At 40.4% G+C, this 20,324-nt stretch overlaps 1 protein-coding gene and 1 long non-coding RNA gene across 6 annotated transcripts in view; one reads left to right on the top strand and one right to left on the bottom strand.

The window, feature by feature from the left end:
• Positions 1-5,994, bottom strand: part of LOC125572167 — a 21,599-nt gene extending 15,605 nt beyond the window's left edge. The window contains exon 1 of the long non-coding RNA XR_007313636.1: positions 5,560-5,994. This is a non-coding gene — a long non-coding RNA (uncharacterized LOC125572167). The remainder of the gene's footprint in view (positions 1-5,559) is intronic.
• LOC125572159 (potassium voltage-gated channel protein Shal-like) lies at positions 1,521-20,213 on the top strand. Of its 5 annotated transcripts, none has more exons than XM_048732141.1 (3): positions 1,521-1,623; positions 14,588-15,769; positions 18,818-20,213. In XM_048732141.1, exons 2-3 carry the CDS (start codon positions 14,625-14,627, stop codon positions 19,101-19,103), a joined length of 1,431 nt encoding a protein of 476 aa, XP_048588098.1. In that variant the 5' UTR covers positions 1,521-1,623; positions 14,588-14,624; the 3' UTR covers positions 19,104-20,213. The 5 variants fall into 5 exon arrangements, with proteins under 5 accessions (XP_048588098.1, XP_048588085.1, XP_048588074.1 ...); XM_048732128.1 differs by having other exon boundaries at positions 1,567-1,680; XM_048732117.1 differs by lacking the exon at positions 1,521-1,623 and adding an exon at positions 9,331-9,558.
• Positions 20,214-20,324: the final 111 nt, after the last annotated feature.

Consider the following 20,324-nt stretch of genomic DNA (forward strand, 5'->3'; position numbering starts at 1 on the left):
TGAATAATGGAATACACATATCTCTTAATCAGGCTGCAAGGTATTTAGGCCATTATCATTTCATTAAATGTAATTTCTTTTGTTTAAGCAATTATAAATTACACTTTTATAAAGCTGTAAGTATTATAAATTTGGGCGTGGCGTCCTATCATAAATTACTCGTGATGCCAAGATCTATCACCTTGCCAAATTTCATGCTTGTACTAAAAAATTAACAATGCTGCACCATTTTCCTGTACTATATAACTCAGTGAAGTTGGTGCGGGTGGGAAGCCTGTGCTAGAACCCAGGGTTCCAAAGGTTCTCGAACCGTCAAAAAGCCGGAAGCGTGATGAGCAAATGCCGAGAAGAGAAAGAGCGCACAGCTTAATGTCTATGTCTATATCAACCCATGTTGACCTGCAGGTATATTTTTTGGGAGTATGTTAGAAAAAAACCTTTTTTGTTAGAAATGTTATTTTACTGTTTTAGGGGTTTGTTGAAAAGCGCAACGAGCCAGCGTTTTCTAGACTATTTGATTTTTACGACTTATAGCAGAAATTAACAATTTGTCATTCGAGACTTTGTCATACAACGGGATATTTAGAGCTGCGTTTTGGTATTTCTTAGGGCATCAATTTTTGGTGTGCAGGTATTTTTCGGGGAATTTTCGGTATTTTTTATTCCCCCCCCCTCCCCGGATAACAAGCTAAACGTGTAAGGAACTCTTATAGGTGCTGTTTTATATTAAAATTGCAAAAAAAAAAAAAAACGTGTCATAGCTTAATTTGTGGTTCGGAATGGAAAGTCCATTTTTAAGTTGTTTCTAGCGCATCTCACGCACCTTCGTTTATGAGTTTTATTACGCTAGTCAACTACATTTTTATCGTTTTCACTCAAGTGTGGAAAACAAATTATGTAGGAAAATCTCAAAGTAAATCATTAGAAAATATTACAATAACTCCTTCAAATCAGCGGAAATGGATGGTCGCACCCTCTTGGTATTTTGTTAGGATGACGGAATGGCGACAGACAGAGACTGTGAAAATCACGAGTTATTCCTCATTCATTCTCGCCCGTGTACTTTTCCCATGAGAATCTCCACACACAGGCTAAGTATCGAAATGCGTTGTAATTCGCAATTCCTTTCCTGGTTATGGATAACAGCAGGCTTATTTTGTTCACAATGAACTAACGAAAAGATAGAGAGACAAAAAAGGGAAACAACTATTAACACAAAACCCTTCTTCATGGCTGCAAGCGACAGTGTTAATGTAAACTTCATCAAATAAACTAAACATCACTTTATAAGAAAGTCCCTAGAGGCGCGCTCTCATCAACACCTGCTAGTGGGGGTTTAAATGAAAGGAGGATCAGCTTGGACGAAGGTTTATAATAAGTAATCGAACATAATAAAAATAAAAAAAAACGTTATAAAACCCACCGAAAAAATAGAAGCGCAATTAGGATGACTTTATGAGTTCACAAGACGGAGGGGGTAGAAGGATTTTGTTTCTTGATTTTATTTATGCAAATGCATGTGCTAAAGGATGTACATGATTTATGAATAGCTGTGTTTTACGAGGACAGATACAGAAGTGACATTATTTGCGCTGGACGGTAGACACTTTGGGATAATATCGGGTAGGTTAGACGAAACAATCAGTTGAATCAGCCATGATAGATAGAATCGCAATCAAGGTACGTCGAAGGGTTTATCACAAATCGATCTTTAGCATTGATAACTCACAAGTTTTTTTAGGGCGATTTCCGCTCTTTCTATAATATCCGATTTCAGCAAAAATAGAGCTCCATTTTTGCCGCCATCATATCAAAGTAACAGTTTTTTGTACTATACAAACACTTCTGTTCTATTCCATCTTCCGATAATATCTCACAAAACCAAAGGCACGATATGTTTTAGTTAGAGCATGTTATATGCCATTTATTCATCGGCTACACCGTACACACTTATTCAGAATAACGATTCGAATCAGAGAGAGGAAGTAGGAGTTGAAAGGCTCACTTTCAATGCAAGCCTTTACAACTTTTTTGTTTTGCTTTGAGACAGAATCTTTGAATTTTGCAGACAGGATGTTTCGCTGCATTATTCATGAGAGCAAAATCATCACCTTAGAAAGCCTTTGTGTATGATAAAACTATGGGCAATAATGCGTATTGTGAAATTATCTCTTTTCTCGACAACTTCTCTGACGATTGGGCAATTCATCCTATTCGATTGTACTCAGATGTGATTTCAATCTAAATGAATTCATTTTAAAAAATTATGGAAAAAATAATAGCCACAGAATGAAAGTTATCCTCTTGCTGCCAATATTGAAAGTGATAATTATTTAACTTAGATAACTGACTGTGTATGAAACGTGTGAACATTATATGTTTCAAAATTACAATCGATAGATACTATAGAGATTGATGTATAGTTTTCGAAAATCTCGATATAATCGTGATTCTAAAAGATTCGCCATCGGATTCTAACTTCCAATACCCTAACTTCAGCCCGTCATGGCATGACAAATAACGATTTTGGGAAGCGGGTCTCAACTTTGTTTGCATCGATTTAATGATATTTGACGTTTGCTGTAGCAATCTTGTTCGCCATACCATTCCCGCATGACAGTGGTCTAGCGGAGACATGAAAAATTAATAACTGGACCACGGACAGGGCGAGCAGAGACGGCTTGCGATAGTTGAATCTCACGCATTCTTTATTGTAATTCGAGGAACAGTGATAAGGATTGAATGAGGGATAAGGATTGAATGAAAAAGTGGCTACACGTTAGATATATAATAAAAAAACATATACGTCGAGAAATAACTTATTTGAAACTGTCCTTTCCAGCAAGCTCTAAATGAAGGCCGCATTTTTCAAATGGTAGTGAATTACCACTTAGTGATCCAAATAGTATTTTTTATATTCTGACATATTCTCGATTACCTTCAATTATATAAATTATATTCAAGCTGCTCCTACTTTTTATGTAACCTGCGGGCTTAGCGCACTTGCCCTATTAACTGTTACTTTAAGGTCGCTCGCGCGTTAATCATCAGACCAAAAACATAGATCGTTATCAATTTTAAACTTCGCACAGAACCGTCAATGTTTATGCGATTGCTCTAGATTTTTTACCAAAGACGACCCAATGTACGGAGAGTGCACACATTTTATTTGTATTAACACGCAATAATGTAGTAGCACATAAAAAGTAAACAACATGTTGTGCACTTATTTGAGACTGACGCAAAATTGAGCGTTAGCTTTTTGACGACACTACCAGAATCAGTTTAATATGTTATGATACGGCCTCTGTGAAAGTTAGAAAAAAAAAATCTGTGGAAGAGAAAAAAAAGTTAGATATATATTCAGAATTTCTACCCAAAAAAATTGACGGCGAAGTTCAGTCCTTTCGAAAAGCGTTAACGTTAGCCTTTATTACCCGAGCTTTTGCAAATACAACCGCCAATTGTGTACAACTCGTACCAAATTTGGTTTGGCTATGTTCAATAGAAAGAAAGTTGTAACATTTTAAATAACACTACCATTTTAGAACAACTTTCAGCAAAATTGATAAAAACACATTTTCCGCAATATTCAACAATCGACCGTGGAATTTTAGAGATATTTCTCAATGATAAAATTCGGTCCTTTAGACAATTTCTTTTCACACCTGCCGTGTTCTGGTGTACCCCCTGGACGTACTTGATCTCAGGAGAAAATCTTCCCATCCTCAATCGGAATCTGAGGATCCTTGGTGGGAGTTTCGGAAGGTGGTCTGTTTCCACGGTGAAGGTGGTGCCCAGAATGTAGTCCGAGAACTTCTCGCATGCCCATGTGGCAGCTAGGGCCTCTTTCTCGATAACGGCGTATCTCTGTTCTCGTATCTCGTTGAGAGAGCGAGAAACATAGGCAATAGGGCGACGGTTGCCTGATGCGTCTTCTTGCAGCAGCACAGCTCCAAGCCCATTCTGGCACGCATCCGCAGCAACATTGCTCTTTTTGTTCGGATCATAGTGGGCCAGGGCATCCAACGAGGTAAGCTTCCTCTTGATGTCTTGAAACGCTTTCTATTGGGGCTGGTCCCAGAGCCATTGCTCATCCTTCCGGAGTAGTTGTCGTAGCGGCTCTTTTAGGGAAGCAACGGATGGTAAGAACTTTGCCAGCTGGTTTAGCATACCGTTAAAGCGCTAAAACTCAGTGACGGTTGTTGGTCTTGGGAACTCCCGGATGGCCTTGGTTTTTTAAGGTTCCATTTCTATTCCTGATGTCGAGATGATGATGGCCGAGAAACTTCATTCGGGTTTTTGAGAACTCGCACTTGTTGTTACGAGTAACGCCAGCACTTTGTAGTCGGTCCAGGACTAGTCGCACACGAGAGTCGTGGACTCCCTATGTTTGTCCGTGGATTAGGATGTGTCCATATGACAGATGACGCCTTCGAGACCCTCGAGTATTGTAGACATAGTGCGCTGGAAGATCTCTGGGGCTGAACTTATGCCGAATGGAAGGCGGTTGAAACAAAACCGGCCGAAGGGCGTCACAAAGGTAGTCAGAAGTTTTGACTCTTCATCTAGGGGGATTTGCCAAAATGATGTTTACCAGAAACGAGATTTATAGTGTAAGAGTCATGTGTCGGAACTGCAAATGTTTAGAGTGTGATGGAAGGTCAACAGTTTGGTTGTTCTGAGCAAGGCTGTGCTATGTTTATGTTGTATTCCTTTCAGTATCAATTAAAAGTTGTGTATTTGTTTTGGATTCTGTTTATGGGTTTACCGCCGGGGCAATGTAATAAATAGAAGTATTGTATGGGAATTTACGTTTTTAAGTCACGTTGTTTAAAAATTGAGTCGCTGTAAACCCTTAATGATGCTTTAAGAATTGCAAGTATTTCTTCTGCTTTCCCTTTGTACTCGCGCGGTCAAATACGTCGCGAGTACTTTTCTAAATTCGTGAATGAAAATTCTCAAACTGAATAGGCCTGCTGAGTTCCCTTTGGAACGGCAAGAAAACCACGTTATGCTTACTTTAAACTGTCCTAACACTACTCTAGTTAAAGTCTGTACACGTCCGGAGTCGGTATAAATATCCGCTTGAGATGAAAGTCCTCCTAGAGTTGGAATTGATGTGATGTGAGTTCCGACGGCTGGTACTTTTGCAAAGTCCAACGGTAAGCTTGTAACATACCCAACTCTCCCGCATTAGGCGGGAGTCTCAAGATTTTGGACCCCTTCTCCCGTTGAGCACCAAATCTCCCGCTTTTTAGGGATTTTTATCGCTTCCGAAAAATTATTCTATAGAAAATCGTCATTTTGACTATTTTCTATTAAAATATTTGAAACAATAATTCACTTGCGTAGCGCAATTTATCTAACACCCTCGTGCAATCCATAAGTGGATTTGTACGTGAGAGCTTTCCATACGTCCAACGCCTGCAAGGTTAAACCCACCCCCCCCCAAAAAAAATGAGTATACCCCACCCCTCCCCCCTACAAATTCTCAAGCCTTGTGATTTTCGGAGATTGACAGGTATGTTGTAAGTCAATTCATTAACTAAAAATTACCCTTAAAGTAGTATTCCCGGTGTGAGGTAGCTTTCTTCCAGTTCGGTGGAGTTTAATTCCTTTGGCTTGGCAGTCTTCTCTTCGCTTTCGGCGTATTCACTCGATCCTTGCTGTAGTTTCGAAACGGTCGGGTTTGCTGAGTTTTGCTGCAGAATATCGAAACGATCGTGTCTCTCGCAGTTGTTTTCTTTTTCTGTTTCTCTTTGGTTGTTCTAATGGGATATGTACCAAGCTGATAGGGTGATTATAACTGATTTTTATGGGTCAAACACCGCTTGCCACCATGCTCTATCAGTGTCAAGTACCAAGTGGCTTTAATTAAACATCACGTGATAACAGTGACGTCATGAATACTTCATCATACAACAATAGCCAAACCAAATTTGGTATGAGTTATTGTACACAATTCGCGGTTGTATTTGCAAAAACTCGGGTAATACAGGCTAACATGAATGCTTTTCGAACGGGCCATCAATTTTTAGGTTCGAAATTCTAAATATACATCTAACTTTTTTCCCTTCCACAGATTTTTTGCTAACCTTTATAGAGGCTGTATCGCCACATATTGAACTGATTTTGGCAATATCGTCGAAAAGCTAACGCTCGGCTTTGCGTCAGTCTCAAATAAGTGCAAAAAATGTTGTTTACTGTTTAAGTGCTACTACATTATTGCGTGTTAATACAAATACATTTTTTAATGTGTGCACTCTCCATATTGAGTCGTCTTTGGTAAAAAATCTAGAGCAATCGCATAAACATTGACGCTTCTGTGCGAAGTTTGAAATTAATGACGCGTTCAGTTTGTGATCTGTTGATTAACGCGCGAGCGACCTTAATTACTGTGTGATTAAAGATGGCTCGTTCTGGAACGGGCGGGCTATTTATCGAGACTGTTCTCTCTAATGGAGTGCTCAGTCGTGTACGCCTTTAGAACGGCTAAATACAAAAAGCCCAAATTTTCGTGCTCGTGAACCAGAAGAATAAATACAATACATATACAAAAACTGGAATTCGACCCTGCCAAATTTTCACTTCTTCAAGGCAATATACCTAGCGTAATATTCATTATTTACTTGGAAGCTAGCAAAACAACACCATCCATACTGGCAAATGAATTAAAAACGCATAAACACAGTGTTGTAAAGAGTGCGATATAGAGTCACTGCTCTTTTCATGACACCCGAGCAAAGTTGCGAATAGGCCGTTCACGCGATGGGCAGCCTTTATCACGAGAATATGCCGTTTACGCGATGGGCAGCCTTTATCACGAGAATATGCCGTTTACGCAATGGGCAGCCTTTATCACGAGAATATGCCGTTCACGCAATAGGCAGCCTTTATCATGAGAATATGCCGTTCACGCAATGGGCAGCCTTTATCACGACACTAGGCCGTCTTCACGATGTTGCGCGCGCACCAAAAATGCCACAAACTGGCGGGACACAGCTAATCTAGAATGCGAGCGAAGGAGAATTTTACTCTAAAACTCCGCGAAAGAAGCACTTTGGCAGCATTTCCTATAGCTTTATCTGTGAAAACAACTGCTGACGCCATTTAAGATCAGCTGTGGCCCGCCAGTCTGTGGAATTTTGGATGCGCGCGCAACTCGTGAAAACGGTCTTTCGTAATAAGGACTGCCCATTGCGTGACATTTTTGCGAATGTGAGGTAGAGCAGACCAGGCTTCAGGCGTCAAACTCAACGGTGTACATTAGAAGTTTGTATCTATTGTAGGTGAGGTGGGCGGTACCAAACTAATTAATAGGGGACTTGCGCTAAGACGTGACTGTTTAGGTGGCAAACTAGCGCGCGCGCTCTGCCTTTTAGTGGCAAAATAACAGCAAAAAATAGCAACTTGTTCAGCGCTTACGCAGCCAGATTTGTAACAAACAACTATAGTTTCCAAGCTAGCTCCACAGAGCTTGTGAAACAACTAAAATGGGATACATAGTTTTTTGCAACTACAGTCTAATATTCTATCCTATAATTATTCCTTTTTTCCAAGAGCTATAAGAATCTGGAACTTACTTCCAAGTAACGTTGTCAATCAAGTAACCCTAGAGGCATTTAAAACAGCCGCTCTGCCGGCCATCAGGCAGCTAAAGGTGCCTTCGCACCTACGCCGGCTTTAAAGCTGACCAACCCTCCCATTACTAGCGTAAGCTATATATACATGTGTATAGGGAGTATTTATTTAAGTTTAAGTATTACATCATTGTATCAATAGCATGTAAAAAGAATAACAGATAACTAAATCCCTCCACAATACATAGGGAAGTCTATTATGAATCACTACATTCTGTATACTGGGTTAATGTCCTCTACATACAGAACTACACCGAGAGTCCACACTAATTTGGTCAAAGGAGATCTCAATCGAAACTCATCCGTGACCAGTCCCTCTTGAATCGTCCACCTGCCCCTGAGAAACTGCCGTAAAGTGATGGATTTCTTGGTCTGTTAGTTGGTCATAATGCTTGTTTGTATAACGCGCAGCGTGACATTTATAGCACGGCCCTAGGTTTGACTAATGGGTTGTTGTTTTTTTTGTTCTAAACTCACCTATTGGTAACTAGAATTGCTTGTGCATTATGTTATACGTATGGGGCCACTCAGCAGGATGGATGGAAGTAGAATACTACAGAAATTTACTACTCCTTTTTATTATTTTCTTTTTTAGCGGCGTTAAAGTATTCGTCACGCGCCATCATGTGGCATATCCGTACGGGAAACAGTCGAAATTAACGGGCTAACTAGGCTTATATAATCTTTCTCAAGACATCGGATTAATTATAAACATCTAACGAGATGATAACGGCTTAGGCAATAAGCAGCATAGATTGTTTGGACAAGATATCGTTTTAATTTTACTTTTTAAAACTGGTACTTTTCCTTTTAAATATGCAATCAAATACAGTACTTACCCAGTTTAGCCTAAACAGGTTCTTATTTAACGGGTACTATTTTAAATTTTAGGTTACTTAAGTTAATATTCTAATGGCTGGGATGTGGTATATCTAGATTGATGAAATGTCAAAGATCTTTAATAGAATACATGTTTTAGTTTACTGCCTGAAAGTCATAATTTTATTCATTGCTGGTAGATCTTAAAGGTTCATTAAAAAAGAACCTGTTTCAAATTTTAGCCTAAATAGGTTGTTAAAAGTTTAGAGCAGTGTAGAGTACGAGACTCGTATAAGTGGTTCGCTTGAATGGTCTATCTCAACTCTGATAACCATATGATGGATAATCTAATTTGCTAGGCAAACATGCATCATTAAACCTCAATAAAAGATCAGTGTATAGTTTACAAACAAATAATACCGAACTTTACGCAGTGGTACACGAACTAACAAAAGTCGATAAACCATAAAAGTTACACAACAATATGGACATCTAAAGCATAGCCTAACAGTACTCTTTTTCTCTCAGTGCCAAAATGTTATACTAGAGATTTTATTCATTTTATTGAAAAAATCGTGGATACATCTACTTTTGGGTAATCTTATACAACGTTATCTTTCAGGCCATCGATGATCAATCCATTATCACACAATGTTTTGATAACAACATTGTAGTCGTAATACCGTCCTTCATAACGACAATCTGCTTTTGACATATAAGAAAACAAAACCACTTCGATCGTGCAAAAAACTAATTTCGCTTCTAACACCAACTTTGTTACGCAGGAAACGCTTGTCTTGTATGACGTCCAAAGCATTAAGCGCCGTAGACTAATTAAGCTCGATCAACCAGTGAATCTCATTATGAGGCACTATTGTCGGTTAGCAAGCTGACACTCCGGTCTCTATAGCGTCACACACAGGGAGCACTCAACGCCTTATTCATAATAAAGCCGGTATTGTCCAAACTAACCTGGATAATCAGTCGGGTAAATGTGCTCTTCTTGTTTGATAGCATACCCTACACATTTCACTCGCGTAGTTTGGACCTGCTTATACCATGTGAACGGACTAAAGTGCAGATAATGAAATACAAGGTAAGAAGAAATAGTTAATGAGTAGATATTGGTTAGTAAGGAAAAATGGTTGTTAATGTGAGCATGGATCTAGCTAGAGAGCTAGAGTGTTCGACAGTCTGCTCCATTCTCACGGAGACATGCGTCTGTCGATAAGATCCCAAGGTGCAGTGGAACTCCGTGCCGCTAAAGGTTTAAAGCTAGAGAAAGCTAGTGAATCTGAGAAAGGATTTCTAACAGGTATCTGCCAAAAACAGGTTTGGCTTTAGAAGGGGATTAACATCCGTGACAGAGTGAATTTTTATTAGCCTCTATCTACTCAAGAAGAACAATATTGATTTAGACGCAAAGTACAACGCTCTTATGAACATGCTAGACTGGCATTCGATATCATGAAAATTATCTTTGGAGTCTATATGCTCTATATCTTATCAATTCATGCATTGCTACTTAAATATAGAAAGCATTATGCGTAAACAGAAGAGCCAAACGTTGCCAGAAACCTGTTTGACATTCTAACATAAATACAGTATTACCCAGGAAAAATAAATAAGCGCTTACGATTTTTTTTCTCTAAGTTGCAGTGGTGCTTATGGGATAAGCAATTAAATAATTATGAAAACTCTAAGATTATCGGTACATCAATTACTACTTACCATACAACCTTCAATTCGAGATAGATATGCATTAAATATTGAGTGGTTCAATTGGTTTATTTTTATTATGTTTCCGTGAAGGATTCTTTAGTTGTATAAATAGCAGATTGTTTATAAAAAGAAAACGGAAATCAGCGGGTTGGATGGAAGACCTCTGCAGAGGACAAAGAATCTCTTGTTGCGCTTATTGAAGACCGTGCAATAGCATCCGCCAAGATCTCAGCAGTGGTCTATAGAAGGGTTCCTATATAGAGTTGATTGACGAGGAGATATCTATCGTAGTCAAGTGCTAATTTTCAGTTCCATCAATACAAGGGTGTAGCTTATCACGTAAAGAAAACAGGCAAAGGTTTGTAATACCCATTTTCACGCGCTGTGAATTACGGGAGAAAGAAAGAAATAATTTACTTCTGATTCAATTCAAAGGGCGCCTTAAGGTCGCTAAGCGCGTTGCAAAACCTTTAGCCAAACGCCACTAATTCAAAATTCTGCAACCAATTGTTATCTAATATGCGAATGTCAAGCCTGGAATATCAGATTCAATACACGCCTAACACTAATTTAGCTGTCAGTAGCCATCAGAAAAGCGAACTCAATCTTGGAAACGAAATCCCCGTCCTCTCCCCCCCTACGTCAATTAGTAGTTATGAATTGCCTTTCCAGCTTCACTTGGACGGTGTCTGTCGGTACCAAAATTTGGGCTCCCTTTATGGCAGTCATTGATACAAAAGCGGCCATGATTTTCCCGCACGTGCTCTGTGTTTACGATAATGTTGAAAGCTCCTTCGATTTATACCGCGAATACGATGGCGAAAACAAAGAATGTTTTGGTAAGTAATGCGACTTATTATCCGATGTTTTACGGGTTTTGCTTATCATGGCTTTAGAAGTTTGTGAATTGATGATAAAAAAACTGAATGAATAAGCGATTAACTTGAAGCGGATAATCAAACTAGCCCATCAAATAGCCCAAACAGTTGATCAAAATAACCTTTTTATTAAGGGTAGACAATCCATCCAAATTCCTCATCAGTATCGCTATCGCTGTACGATATTCTTCACTAGGGAAAAACAATTACTAGGTGCCTTATATGACGAAAACAGGGAGAGTCGATGAGAACTCGTTTACTTGACAAATCCAAACAATTGTTAAAGGCGAATGTAACCTAAATAGTAACTAACGGCCCTGGGCCAGTAACTGAACGCTAGGCGAATGTAACCTAGTAACTAACGCTAGGTGAATATAACCTAACCAGTAACTAACGCTAGGCGAATGTAACCTAACCAGTAACAAACGCTAGGTGAATGTAACCTAACCAGTAACAAACGCTAGGTGAATGTAACTTAACCAGTAACTAACGCTAGGTGAATATAACCTAACCAGTAACAAACGCTAGGCGAATGTAACCTAACCAGTAACTAACGCTAGGTGAATATAACCTAACCAGTAACAAACGCTAGGCGAATGTAACCTAGTAACTAACGCTAGGCGAATATAACCTAACCAGTAACTAACGCTAGGCGAATGTAACTTAACCAGTAACAAACGCTAGGCGAATGTAACCTAACCAGTAACAAACGCTAGGTGAATATAACTTAACCAGTAACAAACGCTAGGCGAATGTAACCTAACCAGTAACAAACGCTAGGTGAATATAACCTAGTAACAAACGCTAGGTGAATATAACTTAACCAGTAACAAACGCTAGGCGAATGTAACTTAACCAGTAACAAACGCTAGGCGAATGTAACCTAACCAGTAACAAACGCTAGGCGAATGTAACTTAACCAGTAACAAACGCTAGGCGAATGTAACCTAACCAGTAACAAACGCTAGGTGAATATAACCTAACCAGTAACAAACGCTAGGAGAATGTAACTTAACCAGTAACTAATGGCCCTGGAATGTTATTCAACGGAGAATAAAGAGAAACATTTTAAAGTGCTAAACGTTGTTTTTCTAATCGTACATCAACCTCGAATATGATTAGAGGCTTTATGCCTACCTGTAAGCTTTGATTGTTTTTTGGATTGTTTTTTGGCGTTGCCCAGGGTAAGGGGAAGGAAAAAATTGCGGCCGTGATAAGCGAACACTGTGTAAGGCGAACTCCGTGATAGGCGAACACCGTGAAAGGCCAACTCCAACTCCGTCATACAGGTAATAAGGCGAACTCCGTCATACAGGTGATAGGCGAACTCCGTCATACAGGTGATAGGCGAACTCCTGGTTTTCGTGCCAGAAAAACTATGAAATCCTACAGTGTTTATTTTCCGTCCTAACGAATTTGAATGCTAAGGCCAAGTGAAAAAAAAGACATGTTTATCGTCCCCGCCGGCACCCTTTTTCGGGGCCGCATCAATCTTTTTATTTTTTTTTATTTTTTACTGGTTTTTTGATTGTTTGCTCCTCAGAAGTTCAAATTTCGTGCGTTAGCGGTGCCTGGGCAGTGAAATAAAGGCGGACGTTCCCGTTTCAAGGCTTTTCTTACATTTTTTTTCACCCGTTTTTTTCCTTTGTGAATCGTACAAATCTTTGATAAACCAAGGAGAAAAAATAATAATAAATAAGAGGGGCCACAAGCTCCCTTTTTTGGATCTCATCAGCACGATAAACATGTTTTTATTTTTACTTGGCCTAATGAGTCAACTAGTGACGACCTTGTAGTAGCTGAGTGGAAGTGTATGCACAAAAACGAAGACGACATGCCACCAACTAATGAAACTAATGTGTATTTATTACTGAAAAGAATGGAATATACTGCATTCTTTAACTTTAAATACAAATTATTTTCTATGGGCCTGTCTTACGGTGAGGATTTTATAGATGTTTTACTTCTTTAAATTAAAAAAATGCGTGTAACGACTAAATACTGCAAATAAAAAATACATAATGTGGTTATGACAAAAATATACAAAATAGGCGATATAACAGCATGAGATACTTGAGAAAGGTGAGAAACAATAGCGACATAAACTATCTAGATCTTGTCAAAATACGCCGACCGCTACAACGATCCCATTCTACCAATTAGAAAAAACTGCAATTCGTGAAAGCTTTGTGGCTAGCTGACATAACTAGCTACAGCTCTTTATTAAATACAACGCGATCCACCATTAGTCCCTTACACTGTAGGCGGTATAGCGTGATCTTAGCTATCAACACTACCGTACAATCATATTTATCCTATCACTGAAATGTTTAAGTTACCGCCGCATGCCGTCTATTTTGGTAATTTGAATCTTCATTTTAATCTAATAGGACTCATGTTGAGCAAAGACATTTATCAGTCCTTCGTCATGTGACTGTATAACATAGAATGCATCCATCACTTAAGCTAAATCCCAGTTTTAATTGTTTATTATGACCTCTAACCTATTTGAGTAGTTGTATAAGTTGATGCGCTTCTCCCTATTAGCCCTGTTTCGTACCGCAAAGGTTCTAAACAGACTTCTCTAAACCGCATATCCAAAATATATCTATGAGATTTGTACCTATTAGTTAAATAGGCTAGAGCAAGCGGTGTTTCTAATTGTTGAGTAGGCCATTTGCACGCAATATTAGAGACGAGGAAAGCAGTGACCAACAAATATCGTTCTCTGCATCTATGAGAAGTGACCGTGAATTCCGGCATTATCTGCCATTCCTGTACTAGAATAAGTGGTGGTTTACTGACAGAAACAACACATTCGTAAAGTACAGAAAGATATGAAAGGTAATGAAAGGTACATTCAGTTCAAGCTGAACGAGTCTTGATCACCATTTTGTCATCCTTGTAGAAAAACAGCGAAAAAGCACCTATTTCCATCGGCTGAATTTTGAGAGCTATTGCACTATCACATGTTTGTCTTTAATTTGCTAAATTGCTTTTGCACGCCTCTAGCGTTTCCACTATCGGTGCTTATCCATTGAACAGCTTCAAACACAACCCAATTCTCGAATAAAAACAATGAAATAATAATCTTAAGTGCAACATCCGCACTGAGTTACCCTGGTTCCAGAGAATGTCTCTCTATTTAGTGGAGACGTCTCAAGCTCGCTGGCCACTAAATAGAGAGACGTTCGAGGCTCTGGAACCAGGGTAGCAGTGAGTCCGTACACAATGAAATCCGTACACAATGATGATGATGATGATGATGATGAGGATGATGATGATGATCGTGATCGTGATCGTGATCGTGATCGTGGTCGTGGTCGTGGTCGTGGTCGTGGTCGTGGTGACTATGCTAATGTTGATATATCGACTTGCTAATGTTGATAATTCGACCGCGATGTTGATAACTCTACTTCGATGTTGATTATTCGACTTGTTGATAAATCGACTTGTTGATAATTCGACTTAACTGGTGATGGTGATGGGTGATGGTGCGCTCACCGTGTCCGTTTTACCCTTCAGATGATCCAATGAATGGGCGCACGCCAACACGTGCTGGATGGTCCGTGTCATGATTAGTATAAGCGGATTCAAGTCCTACCGTCCGTCTCCAGTATGCCCGCGCCCTGTAACTGAGCAACGCACCAGTGCGCAGATCAGAAAACGACTGGAAAGCCTCCGTGCCACGCCTAAATCTGGCGTCAAAGTCGTCATCAACGTAGGTGGGCGGCGCTTCATAACATGGGAAGACACCTTAAGGAGATTCCCACACACACTTCTCGGCAGCGAGGAGCTCAGCTCGAAATTCTACGACAAGGAACGTAAAGAATACTTTATCGATCGCGACCCACATTTGTTCCGCTATATTTTGAATTACTATCGTAATGGTAAACTACATCGGTCGCTTGAGGACTGCACTGAAAGCTTCGAAGAGGAGCTAACGTTTTACGGCATTCGATCAAAAGAGGTGCATGATTGCTGCTTCGATGAGGACCAGGACATGGAAAAGGAGGATATGGAGAAAAAAAGACTCGAGGCTCTAGATAAAGAGAAGTTGGCCCTTAAACTTCCTACGACTAAAATTGGTAAATTTCGGCGGTATATTTGGAAGACGATGGAGGGTGAGATCGAAAAAGGCCCGAGGGCTGTGATTGGCATGGGGCTGATCTATTTTGTGGGATTGTTTATTCTATTAAGTATCTTCACTACTGTTTACGAGACTGTCCCATGCCAGGGCGGAGTTCACGTGTGCAAGGAACGGACACGAATTCTGGACTTGTTGGATGAGATTTGTATCGGCATTTTCACCGTCGAGTTTCTCGTCCGATTATCTGTGTGTCCAGACTACTTAGTATTCATTAAAACCCCGATGAATGTCATCGACTTTTTCTCCATTCTACCGTTCTACATGCGTCTTCTGCTTCAGTCTGTCGCAGGAAGTAACTTGGAAGCATTTGTGGTGCTAAGAGTACTAAGAATATTTCGCGTCTTTAAACTATCCCGGCATTCTAAGCGGTTGCAACGTTTCGGTTCTGCCATTATTACGTGTATCAAGGATATGACATCACTGATGTTTGTACTGTTCATCTTTATCATCCTGTTTTCGAGTATGATGTACTTCATTGAGCGAGATGCGGTGGAAGGCATGTTTACTAGCATACCGGACAGCATGTGGTTTACTATCGTAACAATGATTACATTAGGGTGAGTAGTATACCGGACACCATTAGGATGAGCAACATACTGGACACCATTATGGTGAGTAACATACTGGACACCATTAGGGTGAGTAACATACTGGACACCATTAGGGTGAGCAACATACTGGACACCATTAGGGTGAGTAACATACTAGACACCATTAGGGTGAGTAACATACTGGACACCATTAGGGTGAGTAACATACTGGACACCATTAGGATGAGCAACATACTGGACACCATTATGGTGAGAAACATACTGGACACCATTAGGGTGAGTAACATACTGGACACCATTAGGATGAGTTACATACTGGACACCATTAGGGTGAGTAACATACTGGACACCATTAGGGTGAGTAACATACTGGACATCTTAAGGGTGAGTAACATACTGGACACCATAAGGGTAAGTAACATACTGGACATCCTTAGGGTGAGTAACATACTGGACACCATTAGGGTGAGTAACATACTGGGCTCAATTAGGATGAGCAACATACTGGACAACATTAGGATGAGTAACATACTGGGCTCAATTAGGATGAGCAACATACTGGACACAATTAGGGTAAGTAACATACCGGGATCCATTAGTATGAGTAACATACTGGACACCATTAGGGTGAGTAACATACTGGACACCATTAGTATAAAAAACATAATGTACACCATTATTATGAGTTACATACTGGGATCTATTAGGGTGAGTAAGATACTGGACACCATTAGGGTGAGTAACATACTGGACACCATTAGGGTGAGCAACATACTGGACATCTTTAGGGTGAGTAACATACTGGACACCATTAGGGTGAGTAACATACTGGACATCATTTGGGTGAGTAACATACTGGACACCATTAGGGTGAGTAACATACTGGACACCATTATAGTGAGTTACATACCGGGATCCATTAGGGTGAGTAACATACTGGGCACCATTAGGGTGAGTAACATACTGGACACCATTAGGGTGAGTAACATACTGGGATTTATAAGGGTGAGTAACACACTGGACACCATTAGGGTGAGTAACATACTGGACACCATTAGGGTGAGTAATATACTGGACACCATTAGGGTGAGTAACATACTGGACACCATTAGGATGAGTAACATACTGGACACCATTAGGGTGAGTAACATACTGGACATCATTAGGATGAGTAACATACTGGACACCATTAGGGTGAGTAACAAACTGGACACCATTAGGGTGAGTAACATACTGGACACCATTAGGGTGAGTAACATACTGGACACCATTAGGTTGAATAACATACTGGACACTTAAAGGGTGAGTAACATACTAGACACCATTAGGTTGAGTAACATACTGGACATCTTTAGGGTGAGTAACATATCGGGATCCACTAGGGTGAGTAACATACTGGACACCATTAGCGTGAGTAACGTGCTGGACACCATTAGGGTGAGTGACACACCGGACACCATAATGGTGAGTTACATACTGGACACCATTAGGCTGAGTAACATACTGGACACCATTAGGGCGAGTAACATACTGGACACAATTAGGGTGAGTAACATACTGGACATCATTATGGTGAGTAACATACTGGACACCATTAGGGTGAGTAACAAACTGGACACCATTAGGGTGAGTTACACACTGGGCTCAATTAGGATGAGCAACATACTGGGCTCAATTAGGGTGAGTAACATACTGGACACCATTAGGGTGAGTAACATACTGGACATCATTAGGGTGAGTAACATACTGGACACCATTAGGGTGAGTAACATACTGGGATTTATAAGGGTGAGTAACACACTGGACACCATTAGGGTGAGTAACATACTGGACACCATTAGGGTGAGTAATATACTGGACACCATTAGGGTTAGTAACATACTGGACACCATTAGGATGAGTAACATACTGGACACCATTAGGGTGAGTAACATACTGGACATCATTAGGATGAGTAACATACTGGACACCATTAGGGTGAGTAACAAACTGGACACCATTAGGGTGAGTAACATACTGGACACCATTAGGGTGAGTAACATACTGGACACCATTAGGTTGAATAACATACTGGACACTTAAAGGGTGAGTAACATACTAGACACCATTAGGTTGAGTAACATACTGGACATCTTTAGGGTGAGTAACATATCGGGATCCACTAGGGTGAGTAACATACTGGACACCATTAGCGTGAGTAACGTGCTGGACACCATTAGGGTGAGTGACACACCGGACACCATAATGGTGAGTTACATACTGGACACCATTAGGCTGAGTAACATACTGGACACCATTAGGGCGAGTAACATACTGGACACCATTAGGGTGAGTAACATACTGGACATCATAAGGCTGAGCAACATACTGGACACCATTAGGGTGAGTAACATACTGGACACCATTAGGGTGAGTTACATACCGGGATCCATTAGGGTGAGTAACATACTGGACATCATTATGGTGAGTAACATACTGGACACCATTAGGGTGAGTAACAAACTGGACACCATTAGGGTGAGTTACACACTGGGCTCAATTAGGATGAGCAACATACTGGGCTCAATTAGGGTGAGTAACATACTGGACACCATTAGGGTGAGTAACATACTGGACATCATTAGGATGAGTAACATACTGGACACCATTAGGCTGAGTAACAAACTGGACACCATTAGGGTGAGTAACATACTGGACACCATTAGGGTGAGTAACATACTGGACACCATTAGGGTGAGTAACAAACTGGACACCATTAGGGTGAGTTACATACTGGACACCATTAGGGCGAGTAACATACTGGACACCATTAGGGTGAGTAACACACCGGACACCATTAGGGTGAGTTACATACTGGACACCATTAGGCTGAGTAACATACTGGACACCATTAGGATGAAAAACATACTGGACACCGGGTGAGATCGAAAAAGGTCCGAGGGCTGTGATTGGCATGGGGCTGATCTATTTTGAGGGATTGTTCATTCTATTAAATATATCTGCCCTAGATCGCTGTCCCTAATACGATATTTGAGGGGTGGTGTTTATTACCAGGTACGGAGACATGGTACCCTCTACCACCATGGGCCAGATCCTCGGCGCCGTGTGTTGCGTGTCAGGTGTAATCCTGATCGCACTGCCCATCCCCATCATCCAAGAAAAGGACATCTTTAAGAAGAATATGCTGACAGTCTATAACGTCGAAGACCTTCAGAAAAAGATAGAGCAGATGAGGGCGGGTGGGGGTGAGGACGGCGACGAGGGACGGGTTAGGCCCAACAACAACAGCAATGATAACAACAATAATAACACAAACAATAAGCAACACAGCCAAAGGTGACACTACAAGTCACACGAGTACCATGAAGCCCAAGACCGCTGGCTTTTCGAGAATGAATGGACAAAGGCTTACAGTGCGACGAGGAATGAAATGACCGCATTGATTCATTGACTACGACCAATGGCAAGTGATAAAAATGCTCGTTAGTAATCATTCCATGTATGTTGTCTATCATTCTGATCCAACTGGAAAAGAGTGCTAATTAGTTAAAAGGAATGTGTAGCAAAATCAGGAAAGCAGCTCTGGGTGTTCAATCCTCTTTGGAGTTTCCCCTTAACAGTTTATGTTTTGGCGTATTTGACTTCGATTTCTGTCAGCCTTTTTTCGCTCACAACCTCAACTTATGTCTTTTTCAACTTCAACTTAGATGACAGAGAGACTTTTAAAAGATTGTAATTTGATAAGTCACCATGCAGCCATGCCGTTATCTAGTGCCTTCCTTCAACACGCAAGGAGGCTTAAGGGGCACCGTCAACCTTTTTTTCTGATACTCTCAGGGTCAAATTCTATGATTCATCGAACACATCGAGTGGGGTGACTAAGAGAGCATAAAAATTTATGTGTGATGTATACAGAATCTTGCAGATTTCGGCAACATGGACAACGCGACGAAGCCCCTTCGCCTTTCACAATCCTTTCACAAGCCCTTCACATTAAGGAAGTCGGGTTTTCACTAGCGTGCGTGTGCAGGTGCACGTAGAGAGTGAAGAAGAACCGAATAATGGCCACTTTTCTTCCTTCGCCACTTGAGTCTTCTTAGCGCCTTTATGCTCTCTCAAGTCCCGGCTTCCCTCGCTAGTGAGAACCCGGCTTAAGAAAAATACATTTAAGACTTCGTTGGTTCTATCAGCTAGTCTGACACAAAAAAGCGTTGATGGAGGGGAGGGTAATGGCCGGTAATAAGCGAGAATGACACAAGAACTTGAAGAACTACGTCAGATTGTTACGACGATCGTAAAAAAACTATTTTTATATTGACTTTCATGAACTTTTCAACATATTTTATGCGTGTAAAAATTAGTTATACCTGGTTTGCGTGCCGCCTTCAGATTTGTGCTTGAAAAGTGTAAAATATCGGTTTAATATTGAATAAAATATTAGCAAACTGTCTTTTTTTCCATTGAAATTTAAACTGTCTTGGAATACTGTCAAAATACAAGTGCATATATATATTTTTCTATCAAGTTTTAATGTCACGCTTTGGATTTTCTAGCGAGGCCA

Source organism: Nematostella vectensis, chromosome 1, assembly GCF_932526225.1.
Source record: "Nematostella vectensis chromosome 1, jaNemVect1.1, whole genome shotgun sequence".
Lineage (NCBI taxonomy): Eukaryota > Metazoa > Cnidaria > Anthozoa > Actiniaria > Edwardsiidae > Nematostella > Nematostella vectensis.

What these genes read in the sequence shown, in the direction of transcription:
- LOC125572159 (XM_048732141.1), top strand. Translation starts at nt 14,625, where the DNA reads ATGGTCCGTGTCATGATTAGTATAAGCGGATTCAAGTCCTACCGTCCG. An exon ending in GTAACAATGATTACATTAGG is followed by an intron (nt 15,770 to 18,817) that starts GTGAGTAGTATA and finishes GTTTATTACCAG; the next exon opens with GTACGGAGACATGGTACCCT.